The sequence below is a fragment of the Pongo pygmaeus genome, chromosome 8 (assembly GCF_028885625.2).
Source record: "Pongo pygmaeus isolate AG05252 chromosome 8, NHGRI_mPonPyg2-v2.0_pri, whole genome shotgun sequence".
Classification (NCBI taxonomy): domain Eukaryota; kingdom Metazoa; phylum Chordata; class Mammalia; order Primates; family Hominidae; genus Pongo; species Pongo pygmaeus.
Genome location: NC_072381.2, coordinates 109,950,570 through 109,976,862, shown reverse-complemented (window position 1 = coordinate 109,976,862; position 26,293 = coordinate 109,950,570). Strand labels below are relative to the sequence as shown.

At 45.9% G+C, this 26,293-nt stretch overlaps 1 protein-coding gene across 1 annotated transcript in view; it reads right to left on the bottom strand.

The window, feature by feature from the left end:
• Positions 1 to 25,740, bottom strand: part of SORCS3 (sortilin related VPS10 domain containing receptor 3) — a 631,488-nt gene extending 605,748 nt beyond the window's left edge. Inside the window, exon 1 of the mRNA XM_054436019.2 lies at positions 24,429 to 25,740. Coding sequence (XP_054291994.1) covers positions 24,429 to 25,055 — 627 coding nt within the window. The 5' untranslated portion in view covers positions 25,056 to 25,740. The remainder of the gene's footprint in view (positions 1 to 24,428) is intronic.
• Between the last annotated feature and the right edge of the window lie 553 nt (positions 25,741 to 26,293).

Here is a 26,293-nt window from a genome sequence, read left to right as displayed (position 1 = left end):
GATCCAGACAGAAAAATCCTATTTCTGTGACTGCATCCTATTTTATTGGCATTTCATCCCTCCAGGCAGTTTCAATCCTCTCCCCTTTCCTCTTCTCCTCCTCCTGCCTGATGCTATGATGCCACAATCCAGTCTCTGTGACTCGGAGGAAATGTTTCCATGGTGATGAGCAATGATGTCATAAAGGGGGGATTGTTACAGGGTTGAATAAAATCTGGCACTAGATGCACCCTGCCTCCTTATATAAGAGGGGGCGGGAGACAAGCCCTATCAGCACATCCCAGAAAATGGGAAACCGAATCACCCAGGGGATGGCAAGGAATGACCAGAGGGAAAGTTCCAGTTCTGTCCACCATGCACTACCAGCCCCATTTTGGAAAAGAACAGATTTAATAGACCTCACCAAGACAAGAATTGTTTATCGTCAAAGGAAATCAAAGGAACAAACAAGAGGCAGTGACCACCGGAGACTTCACCTTTTGGTCTAGGAAAACCCAAGCAGGCAGTGTCTACATCCATCAAAGCCCAGTGTATCAAATATTTATTGAATAAGAACCCACGGACTTTTCCTTACCAGAGCCTTAGATTGCCATGTGTGTCTGATTGCTCCAAAGACAGACTATTGTGATTTCGACCCCGTATGCATTTTAGAGTAACAAGTCTTACCAGAAAAATAATAGCCAGCCCCAGTTTAATTCCTAGAGAAACTCAAACCACCTTGTTAAGAACATTCCCAGAGGAGAGTTTATACTAAGGAGCACTGCACAGTGCTGTTTGCCATCTCTGGGCCCTCTAAAAGCAAGCCCAACCTTGGAAAAGGAATGTCTGCCACCAAGGAAACGTGGCTGCACTGCTGGAGGAAGAACTTGATCATGACGGGCAATGCTTGGAAGTAAAGAAGCATCTGCTGCCTTGGAAAGGCTTGGTCAGGGCAATCATTGTCACAGGCCACTTTTTTTCTCTGACTATCTCTTGGAATTTCAGAGTGACTAAGTGATTGCTACAATTGTGAGTGCCATGGAATAGACCCTGTTCCATAAAAGGTCTCCCTTGGTCCTGCAGGAGGCTCTGGGAGCCCATGCTTTAGCGAATGTATAGTCCCTCATTCTTTCTCTGGGCAGCTGGTTTTCCTAAAGGCTCTGCTCCCAGCGAGCACAGTCCACAGCAGTAGCTAAATGTGTGCAGTGCATGTGTACTTTTATGGTCTTCATCATTATTTATGAACTAACTTCAAAGGGAAGTCATTTCCATCCAGGAAACCTGGCATATGCTTTTTCATACTGACACATACGTAGACATAACTGTGCTTTCTTATTATTCCAGAGAGCAAGACGCAGTATCTTCCAGAAGTTGGTGTGGGCAGCACCAAACCATCCACCATGTATCAGAGAAAAGCCAGACAGCTAGAAGGCTCTATTCCCAGCCCACTCTCCAGTCCCCAAACATGTCACCATCTCTCATGCCTCCTTACTGGGCCCATGCTGTCCCCTTGCCCAGGAATGTCCTCCACCCCCATCCCATCCCCATAGCCCCCTTCACTGTAAGGTCTGGGCCCAGCAAATTGCCCAGCTCCTCTTCTCTGAATGCCTCTTTTATGTCTCTGAGAAGGAGTTCCTTCCTCCTTTACTGTCCATCTCTTCCACCACATGAGGGGTTTGGGGGAGCTCTTTGAAGACAAGGGACTCTTCCTCATTCATATTTGAATACTGGGCCCAAGCACGTGCCCCTAGCATCTGCAATACACACATGTCAAGGTGAATGGGGAGACAGATGCCAAGATCCTTGAGCGCTGCAAATCTTCACTGCCAACTTCAACTACTCCAAAATAAAGTCAAAATTTTAAAAGTAAGCTTTGATGACTCAAGTGACTAATTTTATGGACAAGGAACCCTTAATGAAATCTAGGAGGAATGTGGTGACATAAGCAGGACAGGGCTGTGAGACACTGAGCAAACAGTTTATCCTCCCTGAGCTTCAATTTTCTCATCTGTAAAAATGAAGAATGGTGGAAGTTTGAGCTCAAAGTCCATCTCTAACATTCCAACTCAGTGAAGCAGCCTGTGGCATTTTCACATCCTTAAACGGAAATGAGTTACACTTCAAGGATGATTCCTCAAGGCACTTTGCTGCCCTCCTGGGTTGATATTTTTCCTTTCATTTTCACCTTAAGCCCCGCTCCTGTTTATTGCTCACAATGCACTCCAGACTGGGGATGGCTGACAATTCCCCCATGAAGGACACACTGTAAAGACAGATGGAACTGCTGCCTAGTCAAGCTGCACTTAATGCAACGTCACCCCAAGACAGACTGCACCCTCTTCCCCAATGCATCTGAGCCTACCCTTAGCCAGCCCTCACCCCTGCCTCCCCCAACAACCAGCAAAGCTCTTCCCAAGTCATGCCTGAGCCCAGATAATTTCATTATTTTACAAAGGCATCTCTGTGTGCCCATATATCCTGTCATTCTCCTTGTCCATGACAAATGCTTGGCATAAAAGTTACCTTTGGAAATGTGTTAAGGCAGGCAGCATGCACATTCAGAGAGGCCGGCGGGGGGAAGTCGAGAAGGATGGGGGATGATAGAGATGTTCTTCTTTACTGTGCATCAGAAAAATAAAAGAAGAAAGAGGAGTGGGGGGGCTACCAGGGTGAAGGAAAAAGCTCCTGGTTCATTCAGCAGCAGCATGCATGTGTTCGAAGCCTATCCTAGTTGCTCAGCAACCCAGAAAAAGCATTTCAGAGAGCAAGAGGCTAATTGGATAAATGGATTAATTAGCCATTTCTGAAGTCATTGCCGTAAATGATAACAGGCTTGTGTGGCCAGTATTTTGCTAGTGAAAATGTCTTCCCATCCCTACCTGAGCTTTGATCCAGAAAATGTGGGGAGCTGGGGAGCGAGGGAGCCACCACCTAACAACATATCAGAGGTGCTATGTGGAGAGAGGAAAGCAATGGAGGAAGCCCTGCCTTAGAGGAAAAGTTGAACTAAATGGCCTTCGAAGTCTCTTTCAACTTTTAATATTTGATCAGTTTTGCACTGCAGGGTAGGGAGGACAAGAAAAGGAGTAAATCCCCACTCTGCCAGCCTGAAGGCAACTTAATAACCTGCTTTCCCACACCATCCTATGGGGTTTCCCTCTGCTGTACTTAAAGCAAGCAAGTGCCCATGAAAGGCGATAGACAGCAGTTGTTAGGGAGTTTGTGTGGTGTTGGTGGTTGCTTTTTTCCCTTGCTCTGTTTTCCTTCTCCCTGTTGGCTTCCTTTAATTACAACAGAACCCCACTGGCTGCTCTAATGATGGAGAGGACTCCACTGTGCCAGGAGGGAGCAGGCAAGAGGTGGGAAGGGAACAGGCAGAGTGAAAGGAAGGCAGCCGGCAGCTCCCAGAGCTGGAAGGAGAGACGGCAGTGTGGGCTTCTGCTGCTCCTTCCACTAACAAGTTGCTGAGTGACTCCAGGCAAAAACTCAGCCTCTCTGAGCCTTTCTTTTTCCTCCCATGAAGTAGGGAGAATGGATTTTGTGGTGTTTTGAGGACAATTGATGCCATTGCTAATTACATGTTTCTCTTGCTCAAAATTACTAAGGGTTCCCAGTGCCTATAAAAATAGCATGCAAGTTTGCCAGTGGGCTATGCAATGCCTGTGTGATCTGGACCTATCTCTTCCTGCCTCTCCTAGTTCCCAAAAACACCCTATTACTTCTCACCTCCAAGCTTTACTCATCTTGCTCTTTGCCTGGAAACACCAGAGCTTAAGTACAAATATTCAATGAAGGCTTCTAGAAAAGAATGTGCCAGCCTAATTGAAAAAAGGCCCAGAAGTTGAAAACCCATCTTAGCCCTCATGGGGTCAGCTGTTCAACCTTGTATTGCTGAGGCCTTGCTTCCCTTGCTGGTATGAATTGGAGAAGTGGGCTCTGTAACTCATCAAGTGAGGAGCTCTCAAGTCAGATGGTCCACGTGGGACTTGCAGATCTGTCACTCACCAGCTTTGTGACCTGGGTCAGGTATTGAACCCCACCATGCTTTTATTTACTCATCTTTACAATGTGGCTCGTAATAGTAGAAACTTCATCAAGTCACTATGAAGATTAAACAAGATGCTGAATGCAAAGGTTACAGCTCAGTGTTTGGCACACAGTAAGAGTATCCTAATTGTGGTCTATTATTTTTGCAAAATTATGTCATTTTAAAATGAAATAAAAGCTGATGTCTTTACCTTCTCCCACCCTTTTGCTGTGATACTCTCAGCCTATCTGCACTCACAAACTCTGTAATATCCTGATTTCAACATCAATAATACAGTAGACTCAACTACCTTACATCTGTATTTTCCTCTATTTCATTACCCACTCCGAAGCTTATTAGCCATGTGAGCTTGATAATCTAACTTCTCTTCATCACAGTTTTCTGTTAAAGAGAGATAATAATAACCTCCAACTCATCAAGTTATGAGGGGAAATGAAATGACACAAATAAAGCACCCAAGACTGGCACTCGGCACACAGCAGATCTTCAGTAAATGCTGGATCCCATCCCCAGAGGCTTCACTTTTGATTCCAATATTGATTTGGATTTCCATCCTTCCACCTACACATACTTCTCTTAGATTTTAAGTTCCCAGAAGGCCGAGATCAAGTCTGAACTGTTTCTTGTTCATCATCAATCACAGTACTGAAGTGCAATCAGGAATTTGTTCAAGATATTTTTAAAACTATTTATTGCAGGATGATATGTATCTATCTAACTATCTAACTATCTAACTATCTATCTATCTATCTATATTCCCAAATCATACTACCTTAAATAACAATGATATTAATAAATATATAGGTAATAACAACTCAACTATGAAGTGTGTTTGATCTCAGCTATGTACAAGCAAGTCTCCTCTTAAAAAGGCTTAGCCAAGACTAAGTCACAATGTCAAGACTGTACTGGACAAAGGCAGCTTGCCTGTTGAGGTATGTCACTGATTGCTAGGATGCCCATGATGGTCAAGGAGCAGATAATTTGGCATTACCATCCCTGCTTCAGGAGAACAAGTTAGGGTGGTGGAGCAAGACACATATCTTTCTCTGGGTGATAGCAGGTATGATTATCTTTACAAATAAATCACATAGCTGTCAAGGGGGAGATGAAAAATACTCCCGTATTTCTTATCCCTGAAGATTACAAGACTCGTCCTCATTCCCAACTCCATGGGCCCCTGTTCTGGGAAGAAAGAAGAGAAAATTGTTAGAGATGGGACAGGAGAAGGCAGAAGAGGGGAATAAACTAGAAATCCCCATATTTGCTCAGATGCTGAAGAAGAGAATTTAATTGTGTGAAGAACAGAGCAAGAGGAAGTCACTGTTTAAGTGGTTCTTCATTAATATGCACTGAGTTGTAGCAGTAAAAATGATTCTAATGGCAAATTTCATGTCATATGTATTTTAAATAAATAAATAAAATTTAAAAAGGAAAAAAAGGTACAGAGCAAAGCTCTCCCCAATTGCCCCTCCGCTTAAACCAAGAAAAATCCATCACTGTAAGTACTTGACCAACACAGAGAGAAGAGCCAGTCTTTGGCCAGAGCCCATGGCTCTCATCTCATGGGAGCTTTTTGAGGCTCAGGCATGAGTCAGACAGGAAATAGGTGTCTCTGGACCAGAAAGATGTCTGGACTGGCCTACCTCTCCCTGATGCCAGCCCTAAAAATTGGAAAAATTAGGCAAACAGCACAGGCTCTGATTTCAAGAGTCACCATCCCTAAAACGCCTTCCCAAACCATCCCCAACTCATTCACCATTAGGATATCAGATTTAAAATGTGAAGTGCTCAGAAAAAAAAGTGAAGACACAAAGGACCAGTATTAGACCATTTTCCCTAGGTCAGAAGGAAAGTGGAGGGTGCTGGGTAGAGGGGAGAGTGAGGGCCACAGGAGCTCGCTTCCCTGCATCCCTTGCTCTTATTTTATTTCAGGTAAAGGCTGACCCAGCCCCCATACCTGAGAAGGGACTCAGACTCTGGGGTGTTTCCTGTTTTCTTCTGTTCCTAGAAGTTCCTCCTCTACCTAAATGTTAACCCATAGGTGGTCATGCTTTACTTGCTGTAAGTTCACTAGAAACAATAGGTCCGACCCAGCTCACAGATCGGCAGCACGCACAGTTACATGCAGGATAATAAACTCTCAGTTAAAAAATTGAAACCCACTTTTCAGGAAGCCACCTTAGTAACTTAAAATAAGAAGCAGAGCCACCTAAGACACAGCAACGTGCAGCTACAGATGCAGGTGCTTTGATTTGTCTCATTTTTAGAGTCACCTGCCGTTCTTTGAAGACGCACATCTCCACCCTCCTATCATCCTCAGCTCCTTTAAAGGAAATTTAAATCAGGCTGGAGCTGCTGCTGTCTGAGAAAAAAAGAGAAAGGAAGGGCTATTGCTAAGTCCCAGCTCATCCTCTGGCCAGTGCAGGAGTGTCCCCCACTGTGCAGGCATCTCTGCAGGGGCCTTTCACATAGTCCTCCCTCCCCCATCCTGGGGAAGGGAACCAGCAGTGTTGGAGGGTGCAGCTTCCTCTCCTCTTAAAAAACACACACCCTCACAGGGGGGTGAAAGAATGGCTGGCAGAAGGCAGACCAGCTGTGAGGGAGATCAAGCTAATCTCCAGGACCTCTTATCTAACAATAACCATTTCCTACTCATTTTAGAGTATCTTCTACCACAGGACAGGCACCTTGGCAAGCACTTTAAACTCACTAAATCCTCACAAAGACCAGGCAAAATGGGATTATATCCTGATTTTACAAAGGAGAGAAGTAGGTCTCAGAAAAGTAACTTGCCCAGGTCACAGCTACCTAGTCAGGGGTGGAGCTAAGATTCAAGACCAGGTCCTTCCGACCCAAGCACTACTCTTCCACCTAAAGGGATCCCAAACCTGATATCTCCCCACTAGTCATCTATTTATTTATTCTTCCCAAGGCTACATTCTGGGGGGAAATTCTCTGGACTAATGGAATACTAATGGGCATCAGAGTGTTACAGAAAGAGCACTGGACTAAAAGTCAGAGAACTGGACATTGATGCAGGTGTTTCTACTATCTGGATGAATTTGGGCACTATACAATCTCTCTTGCCCACATTTTCTATGTCAGAAAAAAGATGTAGTTAGGTCATTATGTGTTCTTTCCAGCTCTAAATATTGTCTCTGAATTATTTATATTTTAAGAGGACCTCAGAGGGAACAACGTTCAACATGAAAAATGGTCCTCTAATTGTGAAGATTCTGGAAAGGAAAAAATAAAATCAAGAAAAAAGTCCTCCTTGCTCCCCTTCAAAATCACAACATGAGTATGAGCAACTTCTTCCACAATTTAATTACAATGATATTTCCTTAAAAATATCTGTACATTTATAGTTTATAATGCCCTTTCAAAACATGATTTCATTTTGATCCTTGCAACTATTAAACAGATGAGGAAACTTAAGTCTCAGATGTTGACTGACTTACACCATTTCATAAAGCTGGCAGATATTCATGTGAAGTCTAGTCCTGCAATTTCAATTTAGCCACAACCAAAAAACAAACAAACAACAACAACAAAAAAAGTGCTTATTTATAACCCTGCACTCCATCCAGAGTCCTATTGCAGCATGAGCCCACTCAGGTAACAACCTGTAAGCTATGACCATCATCATCATCATCATCATCATGATGCACAATAATCTCATTTGAGCACATAATAGACACTAAGTAATCACTGTCAAGGCAATTAAGAAAGGGGACTTGAGGTCAGGCGCTGTGGCTCACACCTGTAATCCCACCACTTTGGGAGGCCAAGGTGGGTGGATCACCTGAAGTCAGGAGTTCGAGACCACCATGGCCAACATAATGAAATGTTGCCTATACTAAAAATACAAATACAAACTGAGCCAAGTGAGCCAAGATCATGCCATTGCATACTCCAGCCTGAGCAACAAGAGTGAACTCCATCTCAAAATAAAAAAGGAGACTTGTGCTGTTTCATCACACATGCCTAAACACCTACCAATTTCATCTACAGGTAGGACCAGCTCTGCTTAGAAGCATGAAGACAAAATACTCATGTGCATACATGTGACCTCTCTGCTATTTTTCTCTCCTCATCTCAGCTCCTGAAAAAAACACACGGATGAGCCCTTTCTCCCCAGACATGATTCTTTCAGCATCCCTCAATCTGCCACTGCAAACCGGTTTGGAAGAAGCATATATTCAGTTAGCATGTGACAACAGTGTTTCATACAATATAATTAACACTGCCCTACCCCATTTCTTTAAAAATTAGTAAGTGCACAAGAAACAAAACACAAAACAAAACCAGAAGGGAGAAAGGCAATTTTAAAATGAATTCGACTGCAGAATCTTATGTTCCTGTAGGCATAGTAGATATTAATAATTCAACAAAATATTACAGTAATTACTATACTTTGCAAAATCACCACAGTGCACTTTAGCACAACTCCTACCAATCTCCCTGCAACTTCCATTAACAAATAAAGTACAATTCCCTATATTAAATGTGTTGTTTAAAAGCTCAATATTTTATCAGAACTAATATATTTTAAATAATCAGTCAAAACCAAGAAAATCCCTGGCCCTGTATTTCTCACCCCTTCAAGTGAAATTCCATCTTCACAGTTAGAGCTAAAATTGATTTCAACTCCAACAAGAATACACTAAATGTTAGGGTCTGAAGGCCCCTATTGAGGGAACTGAGGATTACTCAGCTCTCAGGCTCTGCTGGAATCTGATTAGCCTGCCAGAAGGAGAGTGAGAAGGAAAAAGAGTAGACAATTAATTCTTTCGGACTATAAATCTGGCCTACCGCATTCAGCTCCAGAAAAAGAAACCATGAATTGTAAAGAGAGGCAAGGGGCAGGCAACCACCAAAAAAACACTCCTAAGTCCATCCCTGAGCATGTATGTAGCAGGCTAATGATCTCGAAATATAGGTGAACCTCACTTTATACTATAATTATGTTCCCACAAATTTGCTACATCCAATCTCTCAAGTTCTATTGATTTTACCTGCTGCAAAAATGCTGCAAAATAAACCACCTAAATCTCAATCACTTATTCTCACAACAATCAATCACTTTATTCTCAGAAATATTCAGGGCAGCTTGGGGTTGGCTGATCATAACTGGGCTCAGCTAGGTGGTTCTAGCTGGGCTGGGCTGGTCTAGCGTGGGCTTGGCTGGGAATGGCTATATACTAGTTGTCTCTCATCCTCTTCCTGAGACCAATAGGCTATGTTTTTCTCATGGCCACCCCAAAGGCACAAGAAAACAGGTAGAAACACACATCCTTCTTGATAACTGAGCTTAGAACTGGCACACTATCACTTCCAACTCTCTATTGGCCAAGCAAGTCACAAGGCCAAACCAAAAGTTAGAAGATGGGGAAGAAGGTCCCATTCAGAGAGAGGGCACTGCAAAGGTCCCATACAAAGGGAGTTATAAAGAGAAATTAAGAACGGGAGCTAACGACACAATCAACTACATCTGCCAAATATTTCTTCAGTGGACTCCTTCTTATCTACCCCCACTGCCACCATCCAAGCCATCATCCTCTTCAGCTACATCCTCTTAGCATTCATCCTTTTTTCCCTTTAACCCACAGGGTGATCAGAGTGATTTTTTAATGTACATTTAATTTTATCATTTTATCACTCTCCTACTATAAAACTTTTCATGGCTCACCTCTTTACTTTTTTTCTTTTTCTTTTTTTTTTTTTTTTTTGACAAGGTCTCACTCTGTCATCCAGGTTAGAGTGCAGTGGCATGATCACAGCTCACTGCAGCCTCAACCTCCTGGGCTCAAGTGATCCTCCCACCTCAGCCTCAGCCACCTGAGTAGCTGGGACCACAGGTGCATGCCACCATGCCCAACTAATTTTGTTTGTGTGTGTATTTTTTGTAGAGACAGAGTTTCTCCATGTTGCCTTTCAAACTCCTGGGCTCAGGGGATCTGCCTTCCTCAGCCTCCCAAAGTGCTAGAATTGCACGCATAAGCCACCAAGCCAGGCCATCCCTTTGCTGTTGGGATAAAGAACTAAACCCTTGCTTAGTCCTGCCCATGCCTGCCTGTCTAGCTTCATCTCATCTCTCACCATCCCCCAGCCCCTCTGCTCCAGCCACACTGTCCTTCCTTTCCCCTTGCTCCTCCCTGCCACAGAAGCCCTATGCCCAGAACACTATGCCCTCGCCTCTGCACCTAATCCACCCCGCACATCTTTGCAATCTCCACTCATCTGCATCTCCCTCTCTGCCCTTCCTAAGTTAAATGTCCCTAGTGTTGTCATGTACCTCTCAATCAGAGCACTGCTCACCATTACAGACTCAGAATCCAGCAGCACCTGGCACATACAGGGGACTCCACAAATATATATTGAATATTGATGTGTTAGTCCATTCTCACATTGCTATAAAGAAATACCTAGGACTGTGTATTTTATATTTAATAAAAGAAGTTTAATTGGCTCATGGTTCTGCAGGCTGTACAGGAAACACATTGGCTTCTGCTTCTGGGGAGACCTCAGGAAACTTCCAATCATGGCAGAAGGCAAAGGGGGAGCAGATGTCTTACACGGCAGGAGCAGGAGCAAGGCGGGGTGGGGGCAGGAGGCACTGCACACTTTTAACCAACCAGATCTTATAAGAACTCACTCACTGTCACGAGGACAGTACCAAGAGGATGGTGCTAAACCACTCATGAGAAATCTGTCTCCACAATCCCATCACCTCCCACCATGCCTCACCTCCAACAATGGGGATTACAATTCAACATGAGATTTGGGCAAGAACACAGTTCCAAACCGTATTAATTGGCTATTGCTGTGGTTTTTTAAAATGATTTTAAATTTTTTTAAATAAAAAGAAACCAAATATCACATGTCCTCACTTACAAGTGGGAGCTAAATGATGAGAACTCATGAACACAAAGGAAGGAACAACAGACACTGGGGGCTATTTGAGAGTGGAGGATGGCAGCAGCAGAAAAAATAACTATTGAGTACTAGGCTTAAATACCTGGGTGACAAAATAATCTGTACAACAAGCCCCCATGAAATGAGTTTACCTACATAACAAACCTTCACATGTACCCCCGAAGCTAAAATTAAATAAATAAAACTACTCCTTTTTTTTTTTTTTGAGACAGAGCTCTGTTAACCAAGCTGGAGTGCAGTGATGTGATCTCTGCTCACTGCAACCTCTGCCTCCCCGGTTCAAGTGATTCTCCTGCCTCAGCCTCCCAAGTAGCTGGGACTACAGGTGTGTGCCACCACACCTGGCTAATTTTTGAATTTTTACTAGAGACAAGGTTCCACCATGTTGGCCAGACTGGTCTCAAACTCCCAACCTCAGGTAACCTGCCTGCCTCGGTCTCCCAAAGTGCTGGGATTACAGGCATGAGCCACCGCACCCTGCCTAAAACTACTTCTTTTGGTTGAGTTTTACATTGAAGGTATTTGGATAATGAGTGTCAATAGCAAATGGTTCTGCAGAGCGTTTAATCCCCCACCTTATACTACCGATTTTGTGTAAATCCAGTTTTAATGCATCAGGCTTCCTCAAGGGTTGCACATCACTAATTTGAACAAAGTCACAGGTATCTGATGTTATGTACCTCCTTTTCCCACCTTCATCAGTCCATGAGTAGAAGGGGAGACACATATAATGCCAAATAGCACATGATACAAAATCATCAAGTAACCTAAGTACTTCCCAAATCCAAGAAAAACGTTTTTTGACCCTAGATTTCTATGTCCAGAGGAACCACCAAGCCAATGTGAGAGCAAAACAAAATTTCAGACATGCCAAGAATCTTTTTTAAAAGTGGATCTCCTGATCATCAGAGAAATGCAAATCAAAACTACAATAACATATCATCTCACCCCAGTTAAAATGGCTTATATCCAAAAGACAGGCAATAACAAATGCTGGTGAGGACATGGAGAAAAGGGAACCCTTGTACACTGTTGGTGGGAATGTAAATTAGTGCAACTACTATGGAGAACAGTTTGGAGGTTTCTCAAAAAACTAAAAATAGAGCTATCATACAATCCAGCAATCCCACTGCTGGGTATATACTCAAAGAAAGGAAATCAATATATCAAAGAGATATCTGCACTCCCATGTTTGCTGCAGTACTATTCACAATAGCCAAGATTTGGAAGCAACCTAACTGTCCATCAACAGATGAATGGATAAAGAAAATGTGGTACATATACACAATGGAGTACTATTCAGCCATAAAAACGAATGAGATTCAGTCATTTGCAAAAACATAGATGGAAGTAGAGGTCATTACGTTAAGTGAAATAAGCCAGGCACCAAAAGACACACATGGCAGGTTCTCACTTATTTGTGGGATCTAAAAATGAAAACAACTGAACCCATGGGCATAGAGTAGAAGAATGATTACCAGAGGCAGGAAGGGTAGTGGGGGAGAGGGAGAGGTGGGGATTATTAATGGGTACAAAAAGTAAAATGAATGAATAACGCCTAGTATTTGATAGCACAAAAGGGTGACTAGGGTCAATAATAATTTTAATTGTACATTTTAAAATAACTAAAAGAGTATAATCTGGATTATTTGTAACACAAATGATAAGTGCTTGAATGGATAGATATCCCATCTTCCATGATGTGATTATTATGCAATGCATATCTGTACCAAAACATCTCACGTACCCCATAAATATATACACCTACTATGTACCCACAAAAAATTTTTTAAATTAAAAATTTTAAAGCATTAATATCTCCCAAGCACTGGGTGATCATATGATTCATCATCTAAGCCTGGATCTTTTGAGAGTCAAAATACATCTATTCATATTCTATCAGGACAAGAGGTATAAACCAAGACATTCCCATGCATTCTCTGAGAAAGATTACTTGAGGATATGCCACAGAAAAATGAAAAGCAGCCCACAACAGAGGAATGGGATCCAAAAAACAGAGGCACTAATCCAAGAGTAAAATAAATAGAAATCTCAAGATGACAGAAGGGAAACAGGCCTAGAAAGAAAGAAATCAGTACAAATTAGAATATCTAATAATAATACAACTAAAAAGTTGGAATATCATAGTACTATAGTGAAATAGCATATTCTTTATCTTCCTATAAAGAAAATAAAACAAGTAGAAACACACGGTAAAACAGAGTTCTCTACAACAAATTTATACACCACACTGACATAGCAGAATTCTGAACAATTGCTAGAACAACAGGTAATCTATTTGACCTCAAAGCTCAGAACACTCCTTGTCAAGTGTCCCAGGTTTGGTGATAGAATACGACATCTATTTCTTATTGTGCTAGTAGATTTTGTTGCAGATAATAAAAACAACCAGAATTTTTTAATAATTTCATTAATTTTCATTCACTGTGGTCTTGATTATGTTCAAGTTATTTCCTAAGCATGCTCCAATTAGCACATGTCTTATGCTATCTCACACTGTTCTCTGCAATATCTGTCCAATATATGTTTACCACACACAAAATTGTAAGTTTTCTTGGTGTCTAGTCTGCATCACAGAGATTTTTTTGCACATGCTGCCTCACTAGGCATATACTAGGTGCTCTCTAAACACTTCACATGATCTGAAAAGAGTAAGGCACAGCAATCAATACAGGTCACGACCTGGGGCAAATGTTCTGTTAAAACATCCAAATTACCCTCCCATCTGAGAATTTTATTATATCAGACGTGCCTTGAAATAAATTGCACATCATGCCTGGAACAAGAATCTTGGGTTTACTACCATGGTATGCGTGTTAATGGAAGTGCTCATTTGTACTGAGAGAAGGCAGAAGAAGGCAAGAGCTGCACCTGGTCTCAAATCTGTTGTCAAAGGGTCTCTAGCTCCTTAAGGAATAAAGGAGAGGTGAGGTAAACTAACAACTTGAGTTCATATCACCCCCTATTCTTTTCAAAATGCTTCCATGTGCACCATCTCATTTTTTAACTGTGACATAAAGGGAGCAAATAGGATTGTGCCCATTTCACCCACCAAGAAATGACTGACCTAATACCACATCTACTTTGTGGTGAGATGGGCTGCACCAATTTTTGCAACTTTTTCATTTTACAGGTGAGGAAACTGAATCCCAGAAAATTCAAATAACTTAACTGGCATCATACTAAGCAAACAAATTATTGAATGAATGAGTGAAAGAATGAATGAAAATACATGTGCTTGAAGTAAGACCAAAGCTAGACATGCTTGAAAGAAGCATTTTCCATTTTTTAAAATCATACTTGCAGGCTCTCTCCTTACTAATAATGCACCCATTTAAAACACACACACACACATTTAAAATATATTTAAAACTGGGGTTTAATCCCACGGGGAGCTCTGGGAAACCATGAAAGAAACATGTCTCAGAGTTAGCCAACCCCAGTGGTCAAGGGGGCTGGATATTTATCCATCAACTCCTACCAGTCATTGGTAGTGGCTGCTCCCTGCACCCTCACAGGCACTAATTCCTTGACTCTTCCAGCCTGTACCTTGTGTGATCAAAGCAAGCTACAGTGGCCAGGGAAAGCTGGTCCCTGGTGCTGGTGGTTGGAAATCAAGCCAGCATGCAGAGCAAAGGAACATCCCGGGAATGCGGATAGAGTACCAACAGATCTCCAAATAAGAATTAACATGCTTTTTTTTTGAGACGGAGTCTCACTCTGTCACCCAGGCTGGGGAATGCAGTGGCACCATCTTGGCTCACTGCAACCCCTGCCTCCTGAGTTCAAGAGATTCTCCAGCCTCAGCCTCCCATGTAGCTGGGATTAAAGGCATGTGCCACCAGCTAATTTTTGTATTTTTTTTTTTAGTAGAGCCCAGAGGTTTCACTGTGTTGGCCAGGCTGGTCTCGAACTCCTGACCTCAAGTGATCTGCCCGCCTCAGCCTCCCAAAGTACTGGAATTACAAAAATTAACATTCTTATGTTAAAATAGCCTATTATGCTAGGCCCTTTATAGGCATCATCTCTAAGATTCACAACAATCCTGCAAGTCCAGTATTATCATCATTTTACAGGCAGTGAAACTAAGGCTTAGAGACTTGTTCAAGGTTGCTGTGGCTTAGGGACCTTCTCATGACAGAAAAGACGCTTTAGAGTTTTGAGAAATCTTTCAAACAAAAGTTTGCTTTCAAGCATGAATAACACTGAAAGCAACACAGTGAGATAAGCAACTCTTTCACCAGTAAGGATACCCTCCTCTTCCACCACCACTCTGGAAAACAAGTTTCTCTGTGTCACCAGCTTCATTGTCTCAGAACTCTTATTGTAGACAAGTTCCCCCACTATGTGTAATCACATTCAGATATGGCAGCTTGAGCTATTTTTCTAGTCTTGAAAATGTTCAACTCAGTAATTGTTCTTCATCTCCCACTGAGAACAGATTTTTAAAAGAAAAAGTTTATTTCTTATGCAGCAGTGTAATCTTTAACCTGATTCTAACCATCTGAATGAGAAACTGCCTACCTCACCATAGATGTCAAAAAGGCTTTTGGGAGGATGTCAGGCATGTGGGACCTGAGAGCCTGTGAGAGACAACCGCAATGTCCCAGGGTGCAGACCCCAGGCCAGCAACAGCAGGCCAGACACTACTCCATCCCCAAGACACCTGTTCTTTACCCAGGCACTTTTAAGTATTTAAGCAAGTATTTATTCTGTTCAACTCAATAAGCACATATTGACTAACCACCAGAAACAAGAGAGCAAGGAAGCAAAAAGGAAGGAAATACAGAAGAGATGTGAGAACCCAGCCTAAGCATCGCTTCCAGCTGAATCTATTTGTAGAGTGTTAGTTCAGTCATTAATGGTCTGAGTATCTAACTGCTGAATGAACGTGTTTGTATCTACTCCCCTTTTTTCTGTAGGAAGAGGCTGAATGATCAGCCCCCAAGGATTGAAAACTGTCCTGCTGCCAAATGACTATTCATCTATGGATCATCATACAACCCCTACACAATTCACTTACAGGCTACTTTTCATCTTCCCTCCTTCAGAACAATTCCTGGTACAGCATTGTCTTGTTATTTCATCCTATTTATTTTCACTTCTTTCCCAGGGCAACACTCCCTCTAGTGTCTACGTAGGGCTCTCAGGTTCCAATCTTGGTACATAGGGTGAAGGCAAAAAGGGAACTCAAGCCTACAACTCTATGGGTATAGATCACCACAAAGTAGTGGATTGTACCAGTGTGATAATTCTGGGGAACAGGCTGCAGATATTCTACAGATAGCTCCAATCCATGTGATATGCCCATTTCACAGCAGGCACAAATACAGAAGAGGAGAGGAAAAATGTAACATTGAGGTCTAGGCCATGACTTTGGCATAGATGAGTTTTTGGCACAATGGGATCTGCTTGTCAACCAGCCCCAGCAACCCAGTGTTCTCCAATGTTCTAGAAGCTACACACTTTACTCACTTCCCTCAAGAAGTCTCCCTTGATTAGCTGTGAGTTGTATCATGGATGCCCAATCTGAGAGAAGCTACTCTTCATCTTTCTGGATCCCTTAACTCTCCATGCAATAAAAGCCCTGTAATAATGTTAAACTTATTCATAGCTTATTAGTGTAATCATCTAACGAATATGATTCTGTTTCTATTACAAATTCTGAGTATGAATTTCAAGAATACAGGTCCCCAGTTATTCACTTCTAGATCCTTTTCAACATCTACTTTAGCATGACATAAAAGGTAGACATGGCAAAAACTCATTGACTGGGGACATGAACTATGGGAGGTGGTTGAAATGAGCATCTTGATGAGAACTGGGTTCTAGCCAAGGCCTTGCCATCAGCTCACTGGGAAACTTTGAGCAAGTGCCTCCTTCCTCGGCTTCAACATTTCCATCTGAAAATTAAGGGAAGGCCCCTTCCAGATATAAAAATAATAACTAAACTAAAGTATCTTGAGTGCTTGCTACAAATGGGTCAGGCACTTCTTTTAAGCGCTCTGCCCTGTACAGTCTCACTTAATTCTTACAACAGCCCAAGGTAGAGATACTATATCATCACCCCCTTTTCTCAGATGAAGAAACAGCAGAGAGGGTAACAACTTGCCCAATGTCACACAGCTATTAAGAAACAGAGGCAGGACTTGAACCCAGGCACCTGGCTGCAAAATCCATGATCTTATTTAGTATGTGGCCTGTTTCAGGTTCCCAGTCTATCTGTTCTCAACAAATCCGGAAGAGGATTGCATTCATGATGAAATCTCTCCACAAATACGAATTCACACAAGTTGTACCATACACCCATACTAAATAATCCCACAACCCAATAGAAGCCTTGATTATCCTACATAGCTTTATTTCCAGTTTTTCCCCTAATTAGGTTTTTTCTCTCTCCAATGCATGCCAAGTAACAGTCCCCTACTTAGCCAAGGGCACAGTTTTACTGACCAAGAACCCTGCTGGCCCCACTCTGCTGCAGGTCCCTCTCATCTCAACCAAGCAGGGATGGCTTCCTCTGATTCCCTGCATGCACTCAATAGCAGAAAACAATCTGTGTAATCCTGAGGTTCTTAGACTCCATTATTTTTTCCAAATTTACTATAGAACATTTATTAGTGTACTATAAACAACAGTATTTCCATAAATAATTAAATCCAAACTACACTGATCAAAATAAATGAGCACAATATTCCTGGTTGTGATGTAACCAGGCTTGATTCACTCACTAACTCAAATAACAAGGTGACTCACAAGAGGCCCCCATTAACAATGGTTAGTAAGATACAGCTTGTCCAACATTAACTAGCTTGTTATTCATTGTCTGCAGCCACCGCGGTGGATGGGCAGGGTGACTATAGAGCATGGCCCCAGAACAGAAGGAAAGAATCTATTCCTAAATCTCTCTGACTAGCCTCATATGATACCCATCCTGGGGCCTCAGTCTACCCTACCTATAAAATGGGCACCTCACCAGAGTGAAAACACACAAATCCTCTTAGAAGGAAAATGCTCTATTAACCTGAGAAGAAAGGAGAAAAATGGGTGGGAAGAGGGGATGGCTCTTTCAAGAGAAAAAACATAAGCAGGGTCCAAGGTCGGCTGCCACGTTTCTGTCTGAGCCTCATATCCTCATCTCTATCATGAGTGATTTGATGAAGACAATTCCCAAGTGCACTTCCAGCCTTGACATTCTGCAAGTCTCAAATTCCTGTAGTATGTCCCACAGGGATCCTCTCTTCTATGAGCTCATAGCCTGAAACGATCACTTGACAATTAACCACATATCACCCCATGGCATCTGTCGTCTTGTCATGTGTTATTTAACTTTACAGAAGAGCAGTCTCACATCCAAAGCATGTCAGCACGACTACGAGGCAAATGCTGTCTCATCCTTCTTTGTCTCCTCTCCATCACACTTCTACCAACCCCACAGTTTCTAGGAGAATGCCACATACATAGGAAACACTCAGAAAATGGATGAATGTCTTATGGGGGTGTCCATCTGATCTTTGAAGTGCATGAGAAGCCAGGATTGTTAACTAGTCCTTATTTCTGTCCTCTTACTAAGTAGCATAGAGATCCCTCTGAATCTTATGGTAACATTCATACATTAAATAATACACCAGTTGTCTAAACTCAGTGTTATTAAGAGACAGTGTTAACCTGCTACTTATCTTAGGGCAAAATGATCTTCTTTCCTCTCCTCTTACCCTGCAGCTAAGGCACGGTCCAACTCCCCAGGTGAGTTCAGTATTACTGAGCTATGTACTACCCTACGGCACATGCTGCCAGGCATGGATGAGAAGAACAGAACTCACACTTGATGGTGATTGGAGGGAGGGGGTGCTGTTTTAATTATTTCAGCTCTTACCCTCAAAACACTCACCAAATAATATAAGACTAAAGTAAGTACTAAACTAAATATGACCAAATGTGTGGTGCATTCTGCAAATTCTATAAACAAGTAGGGGAAAAGAGAAATAAATGCTTCCAAGGAAAGTTTCACAGAGCCACTGAGTCTGAATGTTGAACTGAGCTATGAATAACAGGTGCCCTTTCATCAAGAAAGAAGGGTACCCCAAGTGGAACAGACCTCAAGGTGCTTGGGACAATGAAGGCGCTGCCCCGGCCAGAATGCAGGACTCAATCAGGGAAGAGTCAAATCCAAAGTTGGAGAAGTAGACCCGGGACATACATAGCCTTGAATGCCAGGCTAATGGACTCTGGATCTGAATTTAAGAAACCAAAGTTCCTCAAGCCAGAATGTAGACACACCAGATGAAACACTCCTGGCTACAGTAGCTGTCAAGTTCTGAAATCATTGCTATCCCAGGCAACAACAATTTCTAATTCCTTTATAGCTTCTGCTTGATGAGACTTGAGACTGTCTTTCATTCACTCAGTCAAACATTATCAAGTGCCAACCATGTGTAAGGCAAAGCTCCCTCATCTCCAGTGACTACCAACAAAGTCAGAGCCCTATCCAGAGCCTTTTCTCAGTTACCCACAACACCAGGAGAATAAACTTGGTTAGCCAAATTCGATCCATCCCACAGAGCCAGTTCTGCTTACCAGAACTGCCTAGTGACCCACTAGGCATTCACATTCTATATTTCCCACCTCCTCCTCCACAAGGCCTCTTTTCTCCTTCAAACTTACTGCAGAATCATCCTTTGACATTTTCTCCCTTTAAGGGAAGTATCTCAAACCAGCCAAGAGGCCAAAAAAGGCAGAAAGCAGGAAATCAACAGGTAGGTCAAGCCACAGGCCTTAAGTGACTTAGCCAATCTGTACCTAGCCTTGGATAAACCACTAGTCTCCAGCCAAATCTTTCTATCACAGAGTGTCTGCTTTGTCGCACCTCTCTGCTCCTTATGAGATGATTCAGGGCCCACAGATCATCCAGTTCCAGGATTCCTTCACTGACAATAGATTTACACAGTCCAAGGAAAAAGCAATTTTCCCTTCTGTCCACTGAGCCTTCCTGCCACTGAAGTCACCAACTCCCTTTCCCTTAAATCCAACACCACTGGAGAAGCCGCTTCTGGGCATTCCTTCTTTGCCAGCTACAAAGCAAGTTCCAGCCACTGCATTTCTGTAATCACTAAATCAGACCTCCCAATTAAGGAGTCTGCAACTTCTGCTCACCTTGGAAATCACTGAAGGATCTGAGAAGGAAATCACACCCTGTAATCCAGCCATCAGAGAAATCACAGAGCAGATAAATAACCTGTGCCCAGCTCCTCCTCTCCCCACGGCCCCTCAGACCAACAATGACCAGGAGCAATTAGTGCTGTTATGTCCCCATGCATTTCCCAGCTACATCTCAAGTGAGATGGTTTCCCCATGTAATACTAATTGAAAACAATTTTTTTTTGGCAAAACCCTGAAGAATGGCTTCTGTGGCAGGCTTCTTTATTAAGCCTCGAAAAAGGCAGAATGCATTAAGATATTGTGACACAGGAACTGTGAGCAGGGACGATGAAGACAAGGCAATCCAGCCAAAAGCTATTTGAAAAATCTGTTTGGGAGCCACAATTAGATGATCCAGTGAGTGAAATACAATTAATGTGATCAAATCTGTCACTATTTTGCACATTAGGAGTAAATATTTTAGAACACAGTCCAGCTGAATTAGTTAAGGGTAGGAAATCCTGCCTGGGATAATCTCTGTGTTACACCTACTGGTATGCTCAGGGCAGGGTGATCTGGGAGGGCCTAGAAATATCAGCATCTCCCCATTTCTCTTCACCAAGATGCAGTGTTGGGCACATTAATTGAGAACTACCTGGCAAGTATTCCAAGCAGACACACTGCAGGGGCAGCAGCCTGCAAATTGCTGCCACTTCAAGTGCGCTGCTGGAAGGAAATGAAGATCAATGTTAGGGCAGATGCAGTGTTTTCACCTCGGCACCAGGAATGGGGGGCCCCATGAAGGGTTAATCCAAGGAGGAGGGGGTGTGGAGAAGTGGACTGTGCCTTCACAACTTTCCACTCTCCAGAGCCATTTGCCAACTCACTGAGCAAGCAGGGAGGCTTCTTCTTTCATTTGAAGGAAAAGGACAGAATAATGTGTTTTTCTGTTTCCCTGTAAGCCACGGGGACTGGGCTCCCTCTGGGTGTTTGTGAAACACTCTCTAACCCATTAATCACCAGGATTCCAGCTGGAGGCAACTGGAGAGAAAAAATAGCAAATCGCTCCTCCAGAGTAAAGGCTCCAAGGCCAAGTCCACTCACTTTCCAGCCAGAACACCTGGCAGGCAACATGGTCAGAGGTGGTGCCCAGACCCCATGCCCTCCTGATTCCTTTGCCCAAAGCCAGTTGCACTCCTTCTCCTTTGCCCCCAAAGCCATCTCTTCTCAGTCCTGGGACCAAGGCAAATACCCACCCGAAGCCTTGGTCAAGGGTCTCCTCCTGTACCCTCAACCACCTGGGGCACACACTGGACCAATGGGGTGGGCTGAGGGCCCTTCTCCTTCATGTCCCACCCTGCATCCCTGACTGTAAACTCAGTCAGAATGGAGTTCAATTTTCAATTTCATAGGGTTACTGAAAACGCTCCCCAAAAGGGAACTCATATCAAGTAATCAGGTGCATCAGAGACACTTGGAAGAAGAGCAAGGAAACCCTCATTGTGTTAAAAATTAAACTGGTGGCCTCCTGAAGAAGGACATGTCTAATACTCCAGAAGCCAGAAGAAAAGATAAAATTCTCTTTCCATGTCAGAAGAGCCTGGAGCTAGGCCCCATGTTCTCTGTTTTATGGACATCTCCCTCCACTTTGAAACCAATGATGAAAGAATCTTCCCAAAGTGTTCTCATCCCCATCACTCTTCACCCTGTCTTTTATTTACAACACCTTCTTTTCCTGCCATCAGGAAAGGGGGACAGGAGAAAAACCAACTGGGTAAATGTTGCTGAAACTGGTTTCCCAGTGACTCTCCAGGAGATTTCCTTAAAGTCTCAAAGACAGGGCCATGTGAGTATGCCTCTCCATCTTCTTTACAGAGGCTCACAGACCTGATAATCAAGGATGTCTCTCTCGTATTGCCTACAAAATGTGGTCAGAAAAGACAGGTCCAGCCTAGGGGCTAAAGAGGCAGTTCTTCCCCAGATTGGAGAGAGAGGACAGTGTGTGGCCCTACATCCACCTGTGGTGCTCTTGCACGGGCAGTAAGGCTGGCCAAGAGCACAACCAATAAGTCCCTGTGGGCTGTTCATACATTGTCCAATCTCATTGCTGTCACCAAGGTCTCCAAGCCCAACTGCTCCAGTCCCCAAGCCCCTTTGGCCGTCATTTGACTGAAGAGTCATTTCCCCAGGGAGCACGGGCCAGACCTGCCCCTCACCTCTTCTGCTGCACAACTGCTTTGAAGATGAGCAAAGAAGGCCATGCACAGTTAACTGCTATTTGCAGGAAGCATTTTCTCTAAAGTCCCATCTTCAGAGGCTTTGTAAATACTCAAAAATAATCCTTAAAATAAAAGCAGAGACACAGAAAAACTCTTCAGGGAGGGTGAATTTATATTGTCCTAATGAGGCAGTAGTGAAGCCACAGATGTAAAGACATTACATCCTCCTCTTCCTAGGATATATTTACTTCCACACATCCTATCCATCCATCCATCCATCCTCCTCACCAAGTAAGAACCCCAACACACACACACACACACACACCCTAATTATCAAACTAAAATGAAGTTGGGATTCACAACCCCTGCTGTCAGAGAATCAACCCTGAGGTCAGAGAATCTCCCCCCAGCACACACATATCCAAGTCCTCTTGGAAGGGACTTGGAAGTCTTCAATCACCCAGCCCTGCAAAGGCACACATTGTCCACCCCTCTCGCCAGAGCTGTCAGCCCGAGGCTATGGGGGTCTTCATCCAAGGCAGATGAAGCCCGCCATCGCGCTGCTGCGAAGCTGGTCTTCACTGGTCCTTCAAGCCCAGCATGGGCTACCCAGGCTGGGCTGCCCGAGCTGTGCATCATTAGAAACCAAGAAATCTGCACTTTGGTATTGCTTATGTGCTACCTTCTGTGGACCCCTCGCTTTCCTCTTATTAGATACCCAATCCTGGACATCCCAGGCTCTGTTAAAATAAGGCAAAAATTTCCCAGAGAAATTTTTTCAAACACCGGTCATGAAGAGAAATACAAAACGGCAGGGAGTTGCAGGGTGAGTTCCTATCAAATCAATTCCCCAAGGCTGCTTGTACAGACACCCGTCATCCTCCGCCTGGAGCGTGCACCCTACCCAACGCCAGGTTCTGATCCGAACCATGGAGCCAGAGAAGAGGAAAAGATTTTCCAAATCTGGCTCAGGTAGGGACTGGGGGAAGGAGGGAAGTGGGGGAGATGGTGGAAACCTGTCCCTCGCCTTTTCTTTGCTTGGCTGCACAGCGCTGGGTGCAGGCGAGGTAGGGGGAGCCCCTCCGGGCACGCGCTGCGGGCCGCTGCTGCTGCCAGGCAGGCGCGATGCTCAGTCCGGCGCCCAGTCCGGAACGCCGGAGTCTGCCAGACCGGGCTCAACGACGCCACCTCTCGGTACATCCTTGTCCAGGAGAACCCGGTGGCGGGGAAAAGCGGGGGGAGAGGTGTGCAGGAAGCTCAGGCACCCAACTCCGCTCAGGGAACCGTTTGTGGCGCAGGACGCAATGGTGAAGGCGAGAGTTTTCTGCTCAGCGACTTCCGTGTGCCTGTGCGTGCGTGAGGGCGAGCGGTGTGGCATGGGCGCTGGATGGGTGTGGAATTTCGCTTCACGCTTTAAACTTTTTTTTACGGCCTCTGCTACGGCTTTCCAGGGCCGCTCCCTGGACTTTGAAGGAGGAACCGGGGTTACCTGAAGGCCAAGGCTGGGGGCCGACTTGGCCGAGCCTCCTTCTTGGGCTGGAGGACTGCGCGCCTGGAGCGGAAAGCAGCGACCCCGAGGCGAGCAGGAGGCTGCGAGTTCGAATGGCCTTCCGGGTTCCCTTTCGCGTGACGGGAGCGGGGGAGGGGGGGTGGGGGTAGGGGGAGCCCGGGCAGTCGCAGGAATCGGTCTGTTCTGCGGCTCCCGCCCCAAGTCAGCCCTTTTTCTCATCCAAGAATTCAAGCACCCCGCAAAGAGGAAAACTGACCCTCCAAGCCAAATATGGGAGAAAGTGAGCATAGATCCCTCCCCCACTCATCTTTAAGAAGCCCCTTCCTCCACTCCCCTCCCGGGGGCCCGAAGCCTAGGGTCTCCAGTAAACAAACGCACACAGCGTCTAACAACAAACTCCGTTAACCTGTTGGGGGCGTGGGGGGAATCGGACAAACCTGTTATCTCGAAAAGTCGAGTCGTCCCCCGCCTCGACCCCCGAGCAACTATCTGTCCCTCGCTCCCACCCGCCCCCCGCGATTCCCCTTCGGTGTCAGGAAACAGGTGGACCCGCCGCCGGGTGGGTACTCACGCTGCTGTTGTGTCCCGACCAGTGCACCATGGCTTGGTTGTGGGCCGAGTCGCCGGTCAGCGCGAAGGAGGTGCTGGGCAGCCGGAGGTCTTCAGTCGCCGACCCCCCAGCCCGCGGCGCCTTCACCTCCTCCCGGGAACCCTTAGCCAGGGGACGGCTTCCTCTGGAACCATCTGCCGGAGCAGTGGCCCAGGCGTCCCCGCGTTCCTGGGTGCTTGGGGGCTGCGCCCGGCGACTCCTCCTCGCGCCGCCAAGCTTGGCAGGAGCTGGGATGCCCCGGCCCCGCCGCTCGCCTGCCGGCGATGTCTCTCCGGCTTCCACCTGCATCTCACCGCCTCTGCCGCCGCCCTGCTGGGGCAGCAGCTCTGGTCCGGCCCGGCGCCCCAGCACGGCGGCTCTCCGCGCCGTCGCCAGCTCCTCCGGCCACTGGCTGGCCACTGCCCGCGGCGAGAGTGGAGACAACGCCGGTGGCCGGGAAGCCGGGGCCGCCGGGCGTCCGGGACCGCCTGTCGCGTCCCAAGTGATCTCGGCGCCTGCCAGGACCCACGTCGACAAGAGTAGGAGCCCCGTCCGGACAAGCGGCGTCCCCGGCCAGCCTGCGGGGCGCTCCGTTCGCGCCGCCTCCATCCCGCTGCGGCTACCGCGGCTCGGGCTGCCGAGTGTGTGGCGCCCGCCGAGGTGCGGGTCCGGCGCGGGGGGTGTGCGCGCGCCGGCGAGCGAGCGAGCGTGTGTAGGGGGAGTGGGGAGGGGGCGGCCGGGAAGGAGGTGGCTCCGGCTGGCGCGCCTCGCCGGTCCTCTCCAGTCTTCCCTCCTAGCTCCCGCTCGCCCGTTCTCTCGTCCAGAGGGTGATTCCAAACCCGAGGAAAATTAATAATTGCCCCTTCGGTGCTTTCTTTCTTAAAATCAGATTCCCCCCATTCCTCCCCACTGAGTTCCTCCAGAAATTTGGTAAAAAGGAGTAATCAAAGGTAATAAGAAAATCTTCTTAAAATATGAAAATCAAGCCGGATCCAGGAGGGGCCGGCAATAGACCCCAATCCCGAGTCTCTCCGAAATCCAGCCTCCAACGTGCTCCCGGCGAAGAGTTGGGAGCCGCTTCTGGACGCGTTTGGGGGTTTACTCTTCGGGCCTATTATGAGGGGCGGGAGATGGCGCGCGGGGAGGGTACAGGGGTCTCGGGGGAGAAGGAGGAGGAGTTGTGTGCTCAACGCCAACTGTTTGCGTTCTAGAGCCGAGGGGGAGCCAGGTGCCTCCGCGCGGGGAGGCTGCGCACGGAAGCCAAGCGCGGGATGCACCCGGGACTCTGCTCGCTGCTCCCCGGCCCGGCCGGCTCCCGGCCAAACCCCGCCACCCGAGGCCTGCGCCCCCGCGCGGGGGCGTGGGGAATGCGTGCGTGCGCGTGCGTGCGCGCAGGCAGGCAGGCGTGAGGCGAGGGGTTCGCAGGGGGCTGGCGGGCCGACCGGGCGCTGCCGCGTGGGGGCACCTGGCTGAGCCGGGCCGGGAGCGCGGCTGGATGTGAGGGGGCGCGCGGTTCCGTGCGTGCGCGTTTGCACGAGCATGTGTGCGTGTTAGTGTGAGCGATGGCAAGTGGGGCGGGGGCGGGAGGTGTGCGCTCGGCTTTTGGTAGCGCGCGGATCACGCACGGGCTGTGTTTGCATTTGCAGGAGCCTGCGAGTGGTCAAAGAGGCAATGCTGAGAACCAGGCAGGCCGCTCTCGGCAGCCCCCTCCTCTTGGCGCCCCGAGCACCCACGGCCCCCACTACTAGCGGTTAGAACCTGATAAAGCCTCCTAGGGGATGAGGGAAAAGAGGCGGAAGGCCCCGGTGGGATCGGGGACTTGCCAGATCTTCTCGGTTGAGGGATGC